Source organism: Penicillium coprophilum, assembly GCF_028826855.1.
Source record: "Penicillium coprophilum strain IBT 35676 chromosome Unknown utg000005l_segment0_segment0, whole genome shotgun sequence".
NCBI lineage: Eukaryota > Fungi > Ascomycota > Eurotiomycetes > Eurotiales > Aspergillaceae > Penicillium > Penicillium coprophilum.
This window is the reverse complement of record NW_026622724.1, coordinates 1,316,215-1,336,631: the sequence shown is the minus strand read 5'-3', so window position 1 is coordinate 1,336,631 and position 20,417 is coordinate 1,316,215. Positions and strand designations below refer to the sequence as shown.

Here is a 20,417-nt window from a genome sequence, read left to right as displayed (position 1 = left end):
TGCCATCCTCCGGGTGATAGGGCTATTTTTCCATCGACGAAGATCGCTTCTTCTTAAAAATCCTTTCACCACGGGATGGGAATTGCCCCCCCTGCAGATCCAATTCCTCTCACGGAACACATTCGTGTCTCGACGGTCTTTTGACGGTCTTTTCACGGCTCGATCCATCATTTTGACTCGAGATGATGAAACCCACCGGGTATATAACCAGCTAGAACTTCCTTTTTTTCGCACTTTTTTCAATCAGCAGTGCTGTGCACCTTCATTCTTTTCAACCCCTTCAGATCTTTCTTTACATTGCTACCTCTAGCATCCATTCATTTTCCCTTTTTTCGCTTTCAAGTGTCTTAAGCAACTCAGTATAAGTCATGAAGTTCACTGCTGTCATTGGCGTTGCTGCCTTATCTATGGCCTCGCCGGCTGTGGCCTGGAAGCTGCCTGTGAGTATCGACATTATAGATTCTCAAATAGTTCTCGTTCTTTGCTGACACTATCCCCCAAGCACGCCAACAAGGCTGCTGCCGTTGCTACTCCTACTGAGCAGCCAACTTCCTCTAGTGGTTTCCCAAGCGGAACCCCAACTGGAACCCCATCTGGATCCGCCTCTGTAACCCCATCTGTGACTCCCTCTGGAACCCCAACTGGATGGCCCACCGGCTGGCCTACTGCTTGGCCTACTGCTTGGCCCACTGGTTGGCCCACCGGATTGCCCTTCATTCCTGGAGGACCCGATCATGAAGGTTCTGGTCACGAAGGACCCGGTTATGAAGGCCCTGGCTACGAAGGCCCCGGTCATGAAGGCCCCGGTCATGAAGGTCCTAGCCATGGAGGACCCGGTCATGGAGGTCCTGGCCACGGTGGATCTGGCCATGGCGGACATCGCCACGGACCTGGCCACAAGGAGCCCGGCACCGGAGGAAATGGTCCTCATAGATCCAAGTCCACCAGCTCCCCTAGCAGCACTCCCACTGGCACTCCCACTGGCACTCCTACCGGCACTCCTTCCAGAACCCCCACCAGAACCCCCACCAGCACACCTACTGGATACCCCTCAACTACCGGTGCCCCTCCTGGATTCCCCGGTGGCTTCTCTGGTAGCCAGACTAGCGGTTCCTTTGCCGTTCTGCCCATCCCAGTCGAGACTGCTGCTACCGCTGGTGAGGAACAGGGCTCGTCTGAGGAGCCCGGAGTCTTCGCTCGTCTCCACGCCCGTCATATGTTGTTTTAGATCCTGCACTTTGCAGTTTCATTCGCTGTACCATGTGCGATGCGATAGACCAGTTCTGCTTTCCTTTTTAGTGGCTGCTGGATCAGCTATAACGAAGTTTTTTGCCATTTTGGGGTCTTTTTGCAAGCGCCATGTTGCCTACTAAATCTGTAAATCTGTGAACACGTAGCATAACAATAATAGCATTAGCGGACTAAGAAAGATGATCATCTCACAAAACTCGAGCAAAGGGTCTTATATGTAGGTGTCAGAACACAGTATCGTTGTCGAATCATGGATCTCAAATTTTGTTTTGTTACGCGATATATATGCTCCCTGTTTTTCATGAGTGGAGTTCAGATTTGAATATATGATATAAAAGTGTTGACAATGCTACCGAGATAGGGGTACTCAATCTTTCAAGAAACTAGGAATAAGGTATAAAAGACAACCAATCTGTAGAATGAGAGACTATTTATTTGAAGATCAGAGAGTTGTATATGATTGAACATATAGTACCATTGTCATATAGTAAGATTTCAGTCATCTTCTCTGGACCTGTAGATTTAACGAAAATCCCTCCCAAAGAATAGTCAACTTCGACTACAATTTTCATGAAACAGTACAGTATCAATCCATTTGACAGTATTACTTCAAAACGTTAAATAACCAGCCTTGCCCATCCAGTTTCCTCCTTCGATACACTCCTCTATTCCGTCCTCTCTCTAAGCGATCCGAATCATCATAAAAGATAGACAAGTTCCATAACAGAAAAGTGGCTATAACTCCGTTGACATAATTCCCTGAACAGCTGTTTCAAGCACCGCCACCACTAGTTTTCTTTGCATTGACATTAGTCCATTTGTTGCACAAACTAAAGGGGATAGTGAGACCGCAGGCCGCGATAGTAATTATGAAAACAGTCTTTATACCCCATGCATACGCACGGACAACACCGTCCAGCTCGGCTCCAGAGAATAGCCGGTGCACATCAGTGGCACCGGTACCCGTGACCAAGGCAGGGTCGACGCTCGGTGCGGTGCTAGCAAGCTTGTATAGGATCTGGTTAACGAAGCCGGATTGCGCGGCTGCGAGTAAAATTGTGCCTCCGACAGATCGGGCGACTGTGCGCGAGGGACATAGTTAGCTTGGGAATACAAGCGGATATACAAAGTTGACAAAACCCCAGGATGGGGCGAAGTGGAACCTACATATAATAATCGCGGTCGTAGGAGCCATGTCGCTTGGCGCAGCAAAAGCCTGCGCAACGACCACGGGGACTTGGAGTGCGAGGCCGTATCCGAAGCCCGCCAAGATCTGATACCCAACCCATTTGCCTGTCGAGGTCCCGATATCGAGAGTAAATAGTAGACCAGCGGCGATGGTCACGATCACAGAGCCAGCTACCATATAAGGAGTTGCAATACCTGTCTTCGTGATGGCTCTGCCTGAGCCATATGTGGCAATGCCAAACATGATTATGAGAGGAATGTTGCGCACACCCGAGTCAATCGGGCTGACGTTGTCGATACTTTGGAAATATATAGGTAGGTAATAGAGCGTGACGAAATACGCTCCAGCAAAGAAGAAACCCCACACGCTGCTGGCCCAGATAGTCCTTTTGCGCACAATGCGTGGTGTCAGCATAGCGCGTTCACCTTGCCATATTTCTGCAATTATAAGTGCAATAATCATGAGAACAAAGCCGACAAGTAAACCGATGACAACACTGGAATCCCACGCATGGGATACACCACCGTACTGAAGAGCTAGAAGCAAACAAGCTAGTGCACCCATTATAAGCACCGTCGCTATCGGGTCCATGTTCAGAAGCTTCTCCTTAAGCGTAGCCTGGACCACTTTAGCGGCTTTAGGGGTCTTGAAGGTGAGTAGGATGACAAAAGCGGCCAGACCACCGATTGGAAGATTGACATAGAAACACCTAAAGCTGTTATGTCAGGCCAGGTTCGGTTATGGAAGGATGTGATAACTGAAAATAGCCCTATGTTTTGCAACAAAGACAAAGTAGCAAAAGTTTCTGGACTCACCACCTCCAGGACGCTCCTTTTGTAAGCCCTCCCCCAATAAGTGGTCCGCAGACAGCGGCAACGCCATATGACACACCAATAACCCCCGTGTAGGTAGCTCTTTTGGTGGGCTCAGCAGCAAACGCAGAAATCGTGTATACCCCAGGCGCGATACCAGAGGCACCGAGACCCGAGATAGCACGCCCAACAATCAGAGTTGTTGAGTTTGGGGCGACACCGGCGATCAAACTCCCAAGTTCAAAGATGAAGATTGCCACCAGGAAACTATTTTTGAGGGGAAAGTATTTATACACTTTGCCCCAGGTTGACTGGAAAGCTCCGAGCGTCATGAAATAAGCCGAACCGTACCACGAGATATCGTCAAGGCTGTGGAATTGGTCGGTGATTTTTGGGATAGCGGTTGCAACAATAGTCTGAGTCGAGAGCATTAGCTTACTAGTGCGGGATATGTTGGCAAGAGACAACTCGATGAGAAGCTTAGAGCGGTAGAACTCACTTGATCCAGAGAACAGAGGGTGATGCTGAGCACGAGCGCAATCATGATGGACAAAGCTTCGATACCTTTCGGATATTCCGTGACAGGTTTTGGTGACTCATCCACAGCTTTTTCATCAATAGCAGGACGATCGTCTGAGCTATTGATAGACGAGGATGTTATAGTGGACGATTTGTTGGACTCGACAGTCTGCTTTTCCTTTTCAGCCTCGACCTGATGTATTTTCTCTCCAATCGCTTCGAGATAGCCCATGCTGTCGCCGTTGCCGTTCTCTGGCAAGAGAGGGGGAAATGTTGATGGAGACATGTGTGTTTGTCGTATGGCTATGGTCAATTGCTTCGGCTTGATATGCGACTACGTGCGCTTTAGTGACATTTTAGGGTTGAAGTAACTAAGCTTTTATATGTAAGGCTGTCAGAATTTACGGAGATAATAGGTGTCAGGCCCTTATTTGCGAGGGTCCAGTCATTTGAACAAAATTATAGGGGTCGGTTAGTCGCATGCCCATATATCAATCGATTGTAGCTTCACCTACCCTTAATTCCGTTAACTCCGCTCGAACAGTGCCTGGTGAGGTTTTGTGGACTCCAGAGTACTTCTGGGGTTATGAGCCAATCGAAATATTCAGCTTCACTAGAAAGTGGGAATTTTGATACATAAAAGTAGATAGGATTCTATCCAGTCAGTGTGGGATGGTGGGTTACTTCGGATTGTTTTTAGTCTCTCACAATCTTTCCCGCGTAATAGTTGGCCGTTGAGAATCCCTTACCCCAAGAGGCTTGGAGGCTGGTGTGAAGATCCCATTCCGGCTCTATAGAAAGACGCAGCGAAAGTAGTCGTTCAGAAAGATATAGTTGCAGTATACTCGACATTAATGATTTTGATTACTATTCATTGTCAGGTCTTCAATATCCATTCAGTGCTGCTATTCTATTTACTAGCTGTACTATATGCATAATTACTCTTATTTCACGGTATGATAAGAAAGTAAGAAGCATATAGAAGAAAATTGTGCTAATGTATTGCTAGGATGCATCTAATGCTACTTCAAAATACCACAGCTACTATTCATGTCTGGAGCACAAGAACTGAGCGGTACTCATATAAAATGCTGGTCGGCTCAGTCAAAATCCTCCCTGCCCTTGAGCGTGTAATATAAACAACGAAAACGAGGTACGTCTGCGTCGCGCGCATCGACTGATCTCGCCCCTCTCTTTCGTGAATGGCATCGAGTGCCGCAGGCTTGAGGATCCCTTGCACTATCTGATTCACCTCAACATTGCCTTCCTGCAGCTGCGCCAGGCTCGAGCTCAGGGAATCATTCCGCAGCTTACGGATTTGTGTCTCGACATCATCGAGGAAGCTGTGGATTGTCTCGCCATCTCCAACGTGAAGTGTGACTGCACCGATCTGCTCGCGTAACTTCTCTCTGGCGTCATGGTGGAAGGTGGTAGAAGATGAAGTTGTGAGGCTAACGCATTCGATGGTGTCGCTTTGGGGTAGATGAAGATGGTGGCACCGAACTTACCAATGACAAGGAGCGCAGAAGGAGCGGTGGAGGGAGTGAATGCCTTTTAAAGATTGGCAAATATAATTTAGGATCTCATTATGGTCCTATAGCCGAAATATCTGGCATAGTAGGTCGCCAGCTGACCTGTGGTTTTCCACAATCAATTTCCAGGCATCACCCCAAGCCCATCTGGCGTCTGATCGCTCAAACCTCCCCGAAGCCCCTTTATAATCCCTGTTGTGCCCGTGGTCATTTTCATAGTTATTTCCCGAAATCCTAGTTTCAGCCAGGATATCTTCTTACTCGCTCGAAGTCAGTATCAACAAGTCTTTCTCGTTCTAACTGCACTGTCATGCAGGATGGACGCGATCCAACTGTTATTGAAATTGCTGGCGAAGCTGTGAAGTCAGCTCAACTCCACAGGGTGTTTAGCCACAATTTTAGCGACTCGGGACCTCCTGGTACAAGTTCGTGTGGCTGGCTCACTTTGGACACCAAGGCTTTGCGAAGGCGGCTGGATTGGTTATTCGCCATTGTTTCACTTGGAAAGATGATGTTGGACGGCCGTGAATGAGCTAGATTTTTCGATTCAATGTTTGGACGAGCTCCTATACTGCTGCTCATATACTGACCATATATATCTCCCTCATTAAAACCAAAGGACAATCTCTCAGGAAATGCCTCGACACTATAGATCGTAGATGAGAAACTCCGCATTCTGTGGCCTCCGATTGGCTCATAGCTCGGTGCTGACTCAGCAGTTCCTGATCTCCAAAATTCTCGAAACAACATGAACCTCATCTCGCTCACCTTTGGTCTTCATTTGCCCCTGTTGGTACGGGGTTCAATTGGATTTCGATATTGCGCCATGTACCTGTGAAATCGACATGTATCACGCCAATCCCGTACCCATCGAGATCGCGAAACCTATACACCCGCCTTTGAGCCTCGCTGTGATACCATGAGCCGGTGCTTGCGCTCCGGCATCCTGCCATTCGGTCGCAGGCCTGCTTCACGCCTCCCTTTCCTCCCATATCAATCCGTCTCTCCTTTTTCCCGGCCGACTTGGACTCAATTTACCCGGAAGACTCGCAATGATCAAAGAGAGATTAATTTTCCAGATGAAGTTCTTTTCCTACGGCGATACAATTTAATCAAACACCCTCGCCTCAGGCATGACCAGAAGAGGCATATTGAGGAATGGATGCCGGTGTTGAGGGGTTGTATTCCACCAAGAAATGCCAAACAACCAGACGTTGCCCAATCTGCAGGCCAGCCCAGGCTTCGACCGCTCCGCGAATCGGAACACCAGCTTGATCAGACCCACGCTCTTCTGGGGTGTCTATGGGATGGAAGGGTTCATTTTGAATTTCAGCTTCTTGCGCATCTCGGATTTGCGCACCATGAATGGTCTAATGTGCAGGCTCTTTTAAACAGCATGATCGACACCTATGAGCTGCTAGCTTCTCATATGCCCCCTAAACACCCTTCGGCTGGGCTTGATTGGAACAAGCCATATCGCGTGCGCCGCAGAGATGAGTCAACATCCGACCCTGTATCTCCCCTCACCACGGAGATTTCCCTCAGCAAGCTTACGGGGGGGCACAAAACCAACATCCCCTTGGAAATGGTCTCGTCTCCAACCTCTTCCATCAGATAGCATTTCTCTTGATACGCTGACGGTGGAACCTGCACCAAGATTCTTTGGAGAGAGAATTTTGGCCGAACTACTCGCAAACCTTGGCTCTCTGGTTTTGTATGCCTCGCGCAGTCGATCAGATGATTCAAAGCATGCAATGACCTGTGTATTCCGAACTCTTGCCCGTTTACACCATGCAGGCATGATCTCTGACAGAGTTTATCAATATCCGAAGCCAGATGCCAGCCAGATCGTGTTCCGCCCACCAGGGCTTCACTTTTTGTCCAGTTCCATTATGAGCGTTTTGTCCGATGCGGCGTGGCATGAACACGAAGCAGCAGTGGCCGCTGCAGCCGCTGATGCGGGAGAGTCGTCGCCCTTCATCCCTTACACCCCTCGAATTCGAGAGCTGGGTCCTGAAATCTGGCTTGAGCTCATTCTGTGGTGTTGTGTGGAGCATGGATTTTGCAGAACGGGCACACTACTCGTGCATCAAATGGCCCGGCTTAGTGAATGGAAAGCTGAGAGTTGGGCGCCTTTAATAAGTGACCTTGATACTGTACAACAGACTAATGTCAGTATCGAGCAATCATGGCGTCGGCCAGGCCAAGACAAGAAACCTGCAACACTCAAGGGTCAAAACAAAGCACCTTTCAATGGACTTGGATTCCGAACTATCAGCTCTGAGGTAGTTGCATCGCTGCGGAGTGGCCTGGCCAACAAGGCCTATGTCGGAATGGGAGATCGGGGATATCTTCCTGCAGATCTCACCAATTTATCAGCCCCTCTGACTAACCTTATTGACCGTCCCGCGCCCAGGCGTGAGGAGCTTCGGCCAACAAGCAGATTCACTAATTGGCACATTGTGCGGATATTAGCGTCGGGCTGTTTGAAACCGTCCTCTGATCCTGTTTCCTTCGAGGACCTCCTGAGATCTCAGAGCAATGTTGTTCCCCCGTGGGAAGGGAATGAGTTGAGCCTGGCACAAACGTTGAATGGAAAAACGCGAGCGCAGTTCTACGATGAATCGGCTGCCATGACTGGTTTGATAGAGTTCAATCTCAATTATTACGCTCGAGACAAAGAAAGCGGACGCCTTTTTCACGAGTATGCCTGGCTTCAAAATATTGCCGATGCAAGCAAGGCACAGCACATCCAAAATTTCTTTGAGCGGATGAGCCAAGCCAGTGATGAAGAAGTTTCTACGTTGTTTGATTTCAAATCTTTTGAACCTCAAGATATCTCTCAATCGTCTATCCCGCAGCTGTCATGTGCCACTTTTGCCAATCTCCTTGACGTGGCAACTACAACCCACGCGTTTGATTTTGGTGAACAACTACTCTTGAACAATGACATCGATGGCCCTGCCATCCCTCAAAGCGCATATAGCAATCAGGCCCTGGCGCCCTCTATTCTTCGATTTGCAGCTGCCACTGGTAATACCGAGCTTGGCGAGCGTGTCATCGCATCGCTCGGGATCCCCCTTTCTGTGAACACGATCAAATCTTTGATCAACTTTAGCATCGCACGAAAAGATTGGAAGCGCGTGGTACTGATGCTCAACTTCCTGACCGACCACCGAGCCAAATCCTGGGGCTACATGAATATCGGTGTACTAGCAAGTGCAATAATTCGGCTCGATGCTACCGTTAAGCATAAGACATCCGCCGGCACATTGACTCAAGCAGATACAGAAGACTTGAATCAAGCCAAGGACATCTTGCTCCGCCTTTTCCGCGGCGAGTGGCATGCTAAGCATACCCGTGAGAAAGTCAGAAACTTTCAACTTCGAACCCTCTCTCGTATGCACCGCGTGCTCTCCCTCATCCCAGGTCCTCTCCCAGACCTCCTGAGACAAGTGTCGCCGCCCAAGGAAATCACCGGACACCACAAGGCCACTTTGATCCCCCCAACCACCTTCCACGAGATCTTCGCCGCCGTCGTAGAAACACAAGGCGCCATCGTCGGCAAGCAGCTCTGGGATCAAGTCTGCGTCGACTGGCTATCCCCCAAACGCCAACTCCAATCTCCAGGCGGCGTTGCCCGACTCCTCTTCAGCGACGAACGGACCAATTCACACGGTGCCCCAGGATGGGACGCAGAGTACGTCAAGCACGTCCGAAGCAAAGCCACAATAGCAGATCTCAACACCGTCCGCATCCTCGCACGAAGTGCAGTCCGAGAATACGCTGCATCCGTGAAAGAATCCACAGAAAAACATCCAAACAACCACACTCCCAGTATACCCCAATCCAAGACCTCCGACCCTCACAACACAACCTCTCCCTCTTTCGTCTACGACCCCGCAACCACATACACGCCCTCCATCTCCCGCAAGGAATACCCCTACCAATTAAAGACCGGCAAGATGCCACAAACAGAACTCGAGTCTATCCTGGACTACTGTCTCGAGACTTTCCTCAAATTCGGTCTCCCGGAAGACCAGATCGACATCGAGATCCCGGGTCACATGCGTCGCATGCAGCTCAGAAAGGTCTTTTCTTCTCCCACGCGAAGACCTGTCAGACAGCGGATCAAGTACAACCGGTCTGATCCATTCATGCGATCTCACTGGCCGAAGGAATTGGCGGAGTCATTACCGAAGCCGGAGGCACCAGAGCCGAAGTGGCCTTACGATAATCACAAGTAGGATGTGGGAGGGACTTGATTTCTTCTCGGTCTGGTCTATGTATTTTTATTTTTCAAAGTAAAAACTATTCCCGAATGTATATACTTATTTTTTTTCCACTCTACGGATCAATAGGGAAGGCTGTGTAATAGGACGGCACTTCAGATTTGATATTCATTATACAATTGATTGCACTCTAAGGATGAAAACAAATTGTACATGAAATTAGTATAGGAAGTCCTAGAGTTGTGATTTAACGCCGATGAACACACCAGTGCCAACTAGAATCCAACCCCAGAGTTCTAAAATACCCAATGAGTCCAGCTCTATACCGAGGCACAGCCCGGATTCTTCCAAGTTCTTTCAGTACCAGAATCAATCATGGATCTGAGATACCACACGCGTTCGTTTTTAGTTGGTTTTGGATATCACGGAGATATCAATGCCAACACGCTCGGGTATTGATATGCAATTATACACACATTTGTGATGCGAAGAGATATTCGTGGTGGATCAAAGAGATTCGTAATATGGATAGAAATGAGAAATGAGCATCAAACGCATTAAGTGGGGATGGGAAAGTAGTAAAACATGTGTAAGAAAAAGGACGAATAAGAAGTATAGGCATAGGAATATGAATAGGTAAAAAAAGGGTTCTTAGGTATACTGCTGGGGGATGGAATGTGATGGGTTAAAGGGCAATAAGTGGGAAAGTCAGCTGTGAAGAATAGGATAGTAACAAAGCACTCGCATGCTCTTTTAGCGTACTTGCATGCTGTTCTGTGGTTTCATAAATAAGACATTCATGAGTATGGGAGATGACTGTATTCAATGTTCCCAGTTCTCATTCTCATTGAAATGAGGGAAGAAAGAACGCATGAACTCCCCAGATATAGGATCATAAGGGAAGTACGAGTCCTGGGCCTCAGGCGTCAAGGCTTCGAACAGGTCCGTGGTCGAGATGTTCGGGTTGTTGTGGTGGTCTATACCGGGTGGTGCATCCGGGACAGGTATTGGGGGATTTTCCAACTGCGGGCCCCAGTAGTCGCCGGTGGCATGAGATACTACCTGGTCAGATAGCGGCTCCGAGCCGATGGTGCTTGTAGGCTCTAGGGTGTATGGGTAGGAAGGCATGTCGCTGAGGTCGTATTTCATGCCCTGGGCCAGTTTGCGGAGACTGAGGTCACAGAGCTGCCAGGCGCGTCGGGAGGCAATGCTGTGCTCGGACATCGCGAAGAGCCAGCGGATCGCTTTCTTAGACTGGATGACGAAGTTCTGTTCTTCTTCTGGCATGTGGACAGTGCCGAAGGACAGTTCAAGGAGGAGAACGGTCGCCGCTTGCATGAGATAGTGGAGAATGCACCACCATGGAGCAATCCGGTACAACTGGAGAGCATCCGGTTCATCTGGGATCAGATCTAGCATGTGTCGTGCAGATTTCAGGGTTGTCACTGCCATTTCGTGGCTGAAGGAGGGGTGGTTGTCCTTTTGGCGGGCGTCACGCCGGCAGAGACAGGGACGGCCTAGTGTGATCCGCGCACTGTAGTAATGTAGGGCCAAGTTCAATTTGCAGCGAAGAATATCCGGTCCATTATCTTCCTTGCATGTGAAGTCAAGCCCGGTTGGAAGGTTGGATTTCCATGTCTCAGTTCGAGTCTTGAGTTCACCAATCCGGCTCTCGATTTGTGCCCATGGCACCATCACGCAGTCCACTGAATAGACTTTGTTGATGATTTCTTGCGCGACGACTGCCAAATCGCAGTAGTAGAGATAACAGAGCCCGTAGTTAACAGGCAGGTTTTTGATCCATCTGGGGTCTCGTGCTCCAGAGTGTTGGGCAGCATCCTTACCGTTTATCGGGTGGAGCGGCATTTGTCTGATTCGTGCACTTGCCATGACGTTGTTGATTCGTTCATCTCGTATGGTCGTATCTGTGAGTACTTCAATGGCACCGATTTCATGCAGCTGTTCTTCTTCAAATGGAACCGGGAAAGGTGCGGTGCACACTCCATCCTGGATACAACTCGCCCGGCCAGTCATTATTCCGAGCATGTGCTCAAATGTATACAAACACCACCAGACTCGATAACGGGCTTCTTTCGAAAGATCGGGTGTGGCTGGACTGGTACTTTTCATGTTGATTCCAAGTGTGATTGCAGACCGCACTGCTAAAGCCGAGATTCTCCATGCCCTTTCTAAATGTTATGGGCCGCTCCAATTCATTTTGCAAGAGGGTCTTGGACTCACCGGTTAATTTGATCGGAAGAGAGAAGGTAGAAGGCAATCAAGGCCTCCACCTGGACTTGCTGGAGATCGGGATGGCTGAACAGAACATCGCCGTTCATACTAAGAATCCTGGCTCTGGTCAGATATACCAAGTGGTCCTTCTCGTCTCCATGCCATGGTGCGTCGGTGAGGTGCCCATGTTTAGCCCCAATCGCAAATATCATGTTCAATATAGCAAGCCATTTGTCACCAGGCCGAGCAGTGCTATCAAAGAATGTCCGATACTGTGCTGAGAAAAGAGGTTTGTTGATGATGGGAAAGAACGGATGCACAGTAGTCAAATAAGCCTCAAACATATGATCCGCCATTTCCCGAGGGGGCATGGAATACAGTTGTACCGGTCCGGGCACGGAGATATCCAAGTCGTCAAGATGATAGTTGACCGCATGCAAAGCTAATGCATCATCGGTCTTTAGGTCTTGGCCAGGCTCCAGACTCCCCGGAAGACCTTTGGAACGTTGGTCTGCCTCTCTCTGTAGCCGTTGCATCCAGGTAATCTCCGAGTTTTTCCCCATATAACCAGTTGCTCTGGCATGTTCTGATCGATTGATGTCCTCTTCTACTCGATCAATCGCCTCGAGAGACCCAATAGACGAAGGGGAGGATGGTTCATCATTTATTGGGAGGTCATCCTGAGGTGTGACTGATTGAGACTGAGAAGTATGCGACAAATAATCCACCTCCGGGCCATACTGTGGTTGCGAGTGTTAGCGATACTCCGGGATCCCAATAATAAGGACAAACCTTGTCCAGCAAGCTCCTGATCCGCTCCGCGGCACCTAAGTCAACAACACCCGCCAAGTCTTTCAGCAGATTCTCATATTCTTGTGCTCTCTCCGTAAGGTGTTCAACTTCCCTATAATGCGCGAACAATATCAGCTTGCTTGCTCTCGATTGAGTTTGTGTCCAAATATGCACATATAGCCACAGAGACACTTACTTTTTCGTTCTCTCTCTCCAACCCTCGGGGTAGTTGCACGTAGCCCTCAGTTCACGACACTGGCGACACACCGGAGTATCGCCGCTGCATTTCGTCTTGCGCTGTCTGCAGGATGAACAAGCGCGAGGCACTCGTCGATTATAACGAGGAGGAGGCACAGCCCGTTGACGAGGAATGGCAACCTTAGTGTGCGCAGCAAGTGTCTTTGGCAGAGTCGAGGCTGTATTGGCTCTTTTGGCGCCGGTGTTTGACACTGTGTCTGGGACGGAAAGAGGGTGGAGTATGGTAGGAGGGAGGTATGCTGGTTGCTGGGCAGACGCTTCGTGTTGAGGAATGCTGGTATCATAGTCCCGCTGCCGAGGCGGTTCTTCGATCGTCATGGTGGCAGAAGTCCTGTGCAAGCTAACGAGGGAATGTCCGGTAAGTATCAATCTCGAAATTGCGTTCCGGCCCTATGAATAGCGATGATTGATAGGACCGGATCTCTATATTGGAAGCCGAGAAATGATGCAGAGATATGTACAGGAGAGATTTGATGTCCATCAGGATCAGGACAAAGTTTGTACCTCGGGAGTGAAAACACTGTGGTAACCAAAGAATGAAGTCCCCGAGTGGCGGATTATGCGTAATCGGTGGGACCGATAAGGGACGCCCCCCCTTTGATTAGTCAGGGACGGTTTAAAGTTCAACGTCTATAAAAATGGAAGATGCAAATTGAAAAGACGAATTTATGGGAAGAAACGCTAGTTATTTTGTCACTTTTTGGATATAGCCATTCCTCCAGCCGTGAATATCATCCCAATCTGCCCATTCAGGGCAAATAAACCAAAACATAAGTATATATACAAGAGAAAATAGGCATTAGCGAAAAAGAAAAGGGTAAGAGGGTGCGCCAAAAAGATGATGAACATGTACAAGCGAGGTAGATAGAAGTCAAAAGAGAAGACGGCGGGTCACAGCCCAGCGAAGAGTAGAGAGACGGAGAAGAGAGGGAACATGGACCGAGAGAAGTGGACTCGGTAGTCGAAGGTAGTTTAGAATTCTTTAGAATTCGCCAAACATTTCATCGAGCTCGTCGACTTCCACCATCTCTGGGTTTCGCAACTCTCTCCAGGATTCGAAGACGGGCTCCGAGTTCATAGAAATAGCCCGAGGAGTGAGGGTGAGCCTCTCGTGCGACTCCGTCAGGTCCGACATCTTCAGGTCGACGTCCGGAAGGCCGCTGTTCAACATATCAATCGAGCGCTTGAGGGTCGAAACTGGCGCGGCGTCAGGATCTTCGGGCAGGCTGATCTGGGGGGCAGCGAGAGCGCCGGCAAGCTCCTCACCGTCCACACCGAGATCTGTCAAAGCGCTCGTGCCAGACGAGACAGACGATGCGATGGAGGTGAGGGATGGTGAAGGAGAGGTGCCGAATAGGGCAGTCGCGGCAGCCTCATCCAGATCTTGGGCCATTTGGTCGATGGGCATGTGCGAGAAGTAGTCACTATTCTCTTCTTCAGACATGCCGTCGCCGTGCAGAGAAGGAGACAAGGAACCACCATTCACAGGTGATTCAGAGATGCGCATATCACGGTTGTCCAAGGCACTCAGGCTCTCGGAAAGGATGGACTGGCTACGGCTCGACTCGGCTTTTTCCTCAGATGCACGCTCACGCACAGCGCTAGCAGTTTGTGTGAATTCCTTCTCATCACCCTCCAGGGGCGGAGAAGCCGCACGGTGCGAGTTCATAAGACGCGTCAAATTACTAGCATTGGGAAAGTGCTCAGATGAACCGTGACTAGCGGAGGTATTCAAATCGCCATGCTCCTCGAAGTCGGGAGACGACAGGTCCACTTCGGGACTGGGGCTACGTTCCCGCACCATCGCGTCTTCCTCATCCTCGAGACTGGACACACTGGGGGTGATGTGCTTGCTACCCACGGCAGATACCAGATCATCGGACTCAGGAATGGGTTGGTGGGGAAACGTAGTAAGATAGTAGTACACTTTGCGCGGGTGAATTAAGATAAGCTCCTTGGCGATAGGGCACGGCGCGAGAGCTGTCCAAGAACGCTTCATATAGGCTGCTAGACGCGATGAAAGCAACGCGGCGGGATTGGCGGAACTAAGAGAGAAGATGTTAGTGGTTGGTATTTCCAAGACAACCTCGGTGGAATACGTACTTGGCGACATTGACATTTAGTGTGACCAGGACTGCGGCGAGTTCTTTGACAAGATGAGGGCGATTCCCAGTCTTCTCCAGCTGCTTAATTACAGCGATCACGATGTCGTCGTTAATTCCTTCTGTATCGATCTTGGGTGCCAGCACTCCATCCATAGGTGAGGGTGGTGGTGTAATCTCAAATAGTCCATGTCGGCCCGCGCGCGCGATAGTTTTGGAGTCGGATGGCTCGGGTGATAATGAATTTGAACCGTGCGATCTCTTGACTTTTTTTGATGGTTGCTCATCGGTGTGCACTTTTGAGATAGAGGGAGAACGACGAGTGGAATTTGGAAGCTGAATGCCCAAGGATGGGAGGGATAGTGACTTGCGACGAGTGTTGTACGGCATTGTGAGGGAAACAACAAAAAAAAAGATGACAAAAAAGGATTCGAGAAACAAGCAGCGAAGACAAAGAGGATATAGAAACGAACAATATAATAATAAACAAGATAATAAGAATAATAATAAAAAAACGATTCTAAGATATAGGGAGGGGGGAAATGTTAGTAGAAAGGGGGATGAGAAGGATAAACGGGGGGGGAGGATCATCAAGATGCGACAGAGCTGTTTGGATGGCAAATTGTCAAGGCCTGAGGAATCCGCGCAAAAAAAAAAAAGTGGAAATTTGCGAAAGAAAAAAAGATAATAAAGGGTAAATTACGGTATGGTAATTTATGTCTTTAAATGTGGCCGAATTACATAACTGTGGCGATGATTGGTTGAACTGGGGGTCTGTTTTTCTTTTTCCCTGAGAAATGTGGGAAGCCTATCTGGTACTCCGTACTCCGTACTCTGTACCTCTATACCTCTGTACTTTCTTATCACAGTGCATCACAGGGCCGAAATCCGTGTACTCGGTACTTGGATCACCTCACATAGATTTACTATATGCTTCTCACCGCCATGTCAAAGAATAAGTGTGACATGCGACATCAACGAAAATCGAACCGAATAATTCCCAGGGTGGGGATTAACCCATTCCTCTTCAGGTCTTAGTATGATAATCCATAGTTCTTCCATTCTATCTTAGGTCTTAGCGCATTTCTATATACCGGAACAAGAGGTTGGGGTGGAGTCGACCATGTGTTCTATGACCCGGCTTCCAATTTTGGTACCCTTGGCGTCTCCATAGAGTGATTACTCCGTACAACATGGAGGTACATCGGATTTCGCTAATCGCAAATTCTTTTGAATAGTGAAAAGTCTTTGAATTGATTGGTCGGAATGTCGGGTTCGACACTCAGAGCCTTCGTAATGCATGGGATATGTAGATTATAGCTTATGTTGTATGTCCCAACTATTCGATCTGTCATCTGTTGCTAGGAAACCAAAGCACACACCGCTATTGATAGATCAAAATACTTTCACTTCTTTAAAGCCAAATAAACTAAATATGCAAATCAACTAACTAAGCATCAACTAGCCCAATGATTTTTGAGAAGAAGAAAGAAAAAAAAAAAGACATCCAGCCGAGCCCTCCGGAAACACCGAGGACCAAAACAGTCCCCTAGCGTAACCGTTTACAAGAAAAGAAAAAAAAAGATATGAAGTGACCACTTAAAAGTCCACCGTCCCCATTTATTTGGTGGATCTCAAGGACCCAATCGAACGGGACAATCAATCAGAGTCGACGTATCGTATTGTACATGACGCTAGTAAGGGATGCTCACATTAGCGTCTCGGGGAGAAAAGGAACGTTTGCCACCCTATGATGAAAGCTGAGACACATTGTTTTCTTCAACTTGAGATCTATCATTGAATCTACATGTACGGAGTAGGAAGTACGATATTATCGAGACATATATTTCAAACTCGCCGCAGTTGCCTCCCAGTCAAAAAGGATCCAAGAAAAGTAAGAGTATGACCCTGGTACGTGTATATGATGAAATCCATCCCCTCCCCAGCCATCGGACCCCATATCCACTCGGACTTTCAGTGATAATATGATGATCAGTAGGAGATGTTTATTATTGCCGGATATTGCATTGTACATCATAGTCCATGTCTCCGTCGGGCATCCAGCAAGGGATTGACATAGCATTTCTGGATATGATGCATATCCTCCGTATGGTGTATTGAGGGGGAAACATCATTCCTTGAATTTACCCCTGCGATATACATCAAGTGTCGCATTTATCCTCTGCCGATCTCCGCTTTCATGATGTCGAGGTGAAGAGGGTGTAGTCAACCATGGAAATAGCTTGTTGCCCTAGCCGCATGGAACACCAATTGCCTACTTCGGATTCGTCCGATTGCGTTCAACGTTGAATGATTGAATATGGAACAGCGTACAGCGTACAGACTGTACCTACATTGTACAGTATGCAGATGCAGGGAAATTCTCCGGTATGATACTACATATCCATATCCGTCTAGCGTCTTCTCACTTAGTATATCCACAAATCTTATATATTGTAGTCGTACAATGTATATTGTATATGGAGTAGACAAATCAAAGTTGTCGAGGTCACTCACACTTGAAGTCCGATATACCAATCTAACCGGAACACACTCAAAGTCTAGATCTACCAATGAAAGCACGATCGATAATCGATCAAACGTCCAAACCTTACCTCAACCCATCTCCCGGTTCAACTTCCCCGCCGCAACAAAGAACGGATGACTAAATGCATAACACGGCATGACCCCTGTTCAAGATCTGCACCTTGCATACAATCCAACGATAGGGATTGGTAGCAAAACCCGTTTCAATGCGGGACAAGCTCAAAATTATCATCGGCCAATACCATCTGTAGAAAAACAAGTACCGGGTGACTGCTAGTGCATACATATGTTATGGCGTTCTATGTACCGGATTCCAGACCGTAGCGATTGTCCTAATTGGGGTAGCGCCGCTTCATGAGGGGGCTCAGGGTCTTGCTCCCTGAGAACCTCACAGCACAGCCCTGGAGGGTGGTGAGAGATATACAGATTATAGGTGTTTGAATGGTGATCTCCGAAACTTATGATCATCGCTGGATATCTAAGTCCGTGGTATCATCCAGTCAACTTCATGAACCGCCAGTTCCTAGCCAATCTTAGTCCTTCAAATTCTCTCCTCCTTGTTCTGTAGGTAGATAAGCGGCAGAGAGAAAACGGGCTTAATTTGGGAAAACAAATTTTCAGTCGTTATTGGAACATGCGGTAATGTTTCCTGATATAGAATTCCCTCAAGAGGCAAGTTCAACAGACTTCGAGCTAATATTAGGAAGTTTTTGCGATTTGTATTGATGCTATTTATGGCTACTCTATCTGATCTATGACGAGTCTCTTGGTCAGATATATGCCCCTCTCAATCGAAAATAGAGATTACTACGGATCAAATTTACTCTCTAACTGAGAATAGATCATATGCGTGAGACATTTCCGTGGAAGAACGTCGCATTGATTTTGTGATTGCATACTTCATATAGAACATCAGCTGTATAGCGGTTGAGCTTGAGATAACCACCCGTATATAAGTGATCCGGGATCTTCTGATGACAGGGATCGATCGATTCATGGGTTATCTGGTAAACATCCTGCAAGCTATGTTAGAGGGAAACCCCGAAGTAAGAGACGACTTGCCTTCAAATCCTCAGGGTGAGCAGTAAGTTGCTCGAACGATACGGAATTGTGAACATAGTATGACGTTATTAAGATGGATCATTGGGGGCGGGCTCAAACAGCAGCCGAGCATGTAAATAGTCTAGCATATTAGAATGCCCCACTAAGACACGGAGCTCGGGATCACGCATGCAAAGAGCTCTGCCAAGCTTGTCTTCGCATTTTTGATAAAGGATAATATGAAGGTCGTCCATTTTGTGGAAGGATCCCAAGAAGATGGTTTTGTATCATTTGCTACTAAGCTGAATTTATAAACCGGATACTCCATACTGCCTCCATATCTTATGGTAAACATCCATGGTTCTTCAACACTTGCGGCTGAACTTTATCCCTCGTGGCGTGTGCAGATCAGATGACTTACCCCACACTTTTTCCATGTTTATAAGGGGATTTGTCGACTGCTTTCTCGCTATATCATGAGATGTAGACGTCAGAAGAGGGTGGCAAGGATCTTTTGTTGAGGTCCATATAAGGATCTTTCCGCAATATATCCTGCGATTCATAATGGCAAGTCTCGTTGCCTGCTGGTAACAAATCCGTAGCATGGACCAAGAAGAGCAGGATTTTGGCTTCGTAGATCATTTGTTACCGCCCATGTGGGTTATAATAACAATCCATATGCTCAATTTCTGGGCATTCCATTCAAAATCCATAATTTGTCGTTATAAGGGGTCGCCATCGCACCTGAGTCTTAAAGGATTATCTGATACTCTTGAACCTGATATCCACCATGCCCGAGGAAACCAATAACGCAGTTGAACTACTGGGAACCATAGAAACCACCATCAATACAATCACAAACAACCTTAAAGCCAACAGACTCGACAGGAGGAGCTTCCGAAAATATCTTGGTGATTACGCTGAACGCACTGCCTCCGATGGACGACTCATCAATGCTTCAAGGCAAAACTCTCAATGTGCCAACCGTGGCTTGCTTCTGGCCTACGCTCATATGGAGTTGATATGTTGGCTGGCGAAAAGCAACTATACCATTTCATCAACGTCCGTCAAATGGTATAGCTGGAGGAAGCTGTTCGCGAAATACCGTCTGCCCTTGCTTGCGGTTACCTCGCAAACGTCCCATTTGACAAACCACTTGCAGAATATCGGCAAGTTAGCAGATCAGGTATTTGCAGATCTTGACGCCAACGATGTAAAGTCATATGTCCTCGAGAGTTGTCGCCATAGACTAATGCGCAGAAAGATTTTAATCCCGCCAGATTCTATCAAATACCGCAAAGTCCCACTGGGTCAGCCGGTTGGTCCTCCACCAGATGGTGTGTATGTACCCTTTCCTTTGAAAATGAATGCCGCGTTTCTAAGCCTCTTTTCATGATAGAATCTCATGACCTAATTCGTCGGGCCACGATTGCCCAGAAGCAGCTTTCTCAGTGATTAGAAAGGCCGCGGAGCTTCACGGTTGACCTTATAGCATTGGACACATCACACGGGGACGTCACACTCTTTCAATACTGGATGTATCTCCCAATATGTACTTCTAACTTCCTTTTTGATGCTTTGAAATATAATAGTCAGTTACATGTATAGGACTATGATCACACTAGCGCTATAGTACAGCCCAATTGACGGCACTGTGATAGACCTCATGATAAACGAATAAAGACTCAAACCAAGGACTTGTGTCTATAACGAGCCTAGATCCTAAAGCAATAAATATCGTGACCGATCATATCTTACTAGTGAGATCAAAAGATAATTATAAAGCCCAGAACACCGGCTACATTGGCAATATCCGTGAAAAAAATCACCAGTCATAACAGGGGCTCCACCAGTAGGGAAGTGGTTTGCGCTGTCATCCAAAAAAGAAGATGAACTTCCATAGTCTGTAC

At 47.8% G+C, this 20,417-nt stretch overlaps 7 protein-coding genes across 7 annotated transcripts; 3 read left to right on the top strand and 4 right to left on the bottom strand.

Annotated features, from left to right (window-relative positions):
- Positions 1–368: 368 nt before the first annotated feature.
- Positions 369–1,228, top strand: N7500_008098 (uncharacterized protein; the record flags this gene model as incomplete). Its single annotated transcript, XM_056679242.1, has 2 exons — positions 369–440; positions 503–1,228. The coding sequence occupies 2 exons, from the start codon at positions 369–371 to the stop codon at positions 1,226–1,228; spliced, it is 798 nt and encodes a 265-aa protein (XP_056529614.1).
- A 795-nt stretch (positions 1,229–2,023) lies between these two features.
- N7500_008097 (MDR family MFS transporter) lies at positions 2,024–4,057 on the bottom strand (the record flags this gene model as incomplete). Its single annotated transcript, XM_056679241.1, has 4 exons — positions 2,024–2,331; positions 2,419–3,149; positions 3,256–3,668; positions 3,752–4,057. The coding sequence occupies 4 exons, from the start codon at positions 4,055–4,057 to the stop codon at positions 2,024–2,026; spliced, it is 1,758 nt and encodes a 585-aa protein (XP_056529613.1).
- Positions 4,058–4,819: 762 nt separating this feature from the next.
- On the bottom strand, positions 4,820–5,795 carry N7500_008096 (uncharacterized protein; the record flags this gene model as incomplete). Its single annotated transcript, XM_056679240.1, has 4 exons — positions 4,820–5,180; positions 5,228–5,322; positions 5,565–5,659; positions 5,717–5,795. The coding sequence occupies 4 exons, from the start codon at positions 5,793–5,795 to the stop codon at positions 4,820–4,822; spliced, it is 630 nt and encodes a 209-aa protein (XP_056529612.1).
- Positions 5,796–6,222: 427 nt separating this feature from the next.
- Positions 6,223–9,550, top strand: N7500_008095 (uncharacterized protein; the record flags this gene model as incomplete). The annotated part of the gene is made up of 2 exons (XM_056679239.1): positions 6,223–6,896; positions 6,961–9,550. The coding sequence occupies 2 exons, from the start codon at positions 6,223–6,225 to the stop codon at positions 9,548–9,550; spliced, it is 3,264 nt and encodes a 1,087-aa protein (XP_056529611.1).
- An 807-nt stretch (positions 9,551–10,357) lies between these two features.
- N7500_008094 (Zn(II)2Cys6 transcription factor) lies at positions 10,358–13,135 on the bottom strand (the record flags this gene model as incomplete). Its single annotated transcript, XM_056679238.1, has 4 exons — positions 10,358–11,720; positions 11,777–12,507; positions 12,560–12,671; positions 12,756–13,135. The coding sequence occupies 4 exons, from the start codon at positions 13,133–13,135 to the stop codon at positions 10,358–10,360; spliced, it is 2,586 nt and encodes an 861-aa protein (XP_056529610.1).
- Positions 13,136–13,799: 664 nt separating this feature from the next.
- On the bottom strand, positions 13,800–15,309 carry N7500_008093 (uncharacterized protein; the record flags this gene model as incomplete). The annotated part of the gene is made up of 2 exons (XM_056679237.1): positions 13,800–14,862; positions 14,921–15,309. The coding sequence occupies 2 exons, from the start codon at positions 15,307–15,309 to the stop codon at positions 13,800–13,802; spliced, it is 1,452 nt and encodes a 483-aa protein (XP_056529609.1).
- A 3,988-nt stretch (positions 15,310–19,297) lies between these two features.
- Positions 19,298–19,962, top strand: N7500_008092 (glyoxalase family protein; the record flags this gene model as incomplete). Its single annotated transcript, XM_056679236.1, has 2 exons — positions 19,298–19,844; positions 19,907–19,962. The coding sequence occupies 2 exons, from the start codon at positions 19,298–19,300 to the stop codon at positions 19,960–19,962; spliced, it is 603 nt and encodes a 200-aa protein (XP_056529608.1).
- Between the last annotated feature and the right edge of the window lie 455 nt (positions 19,963–20,417).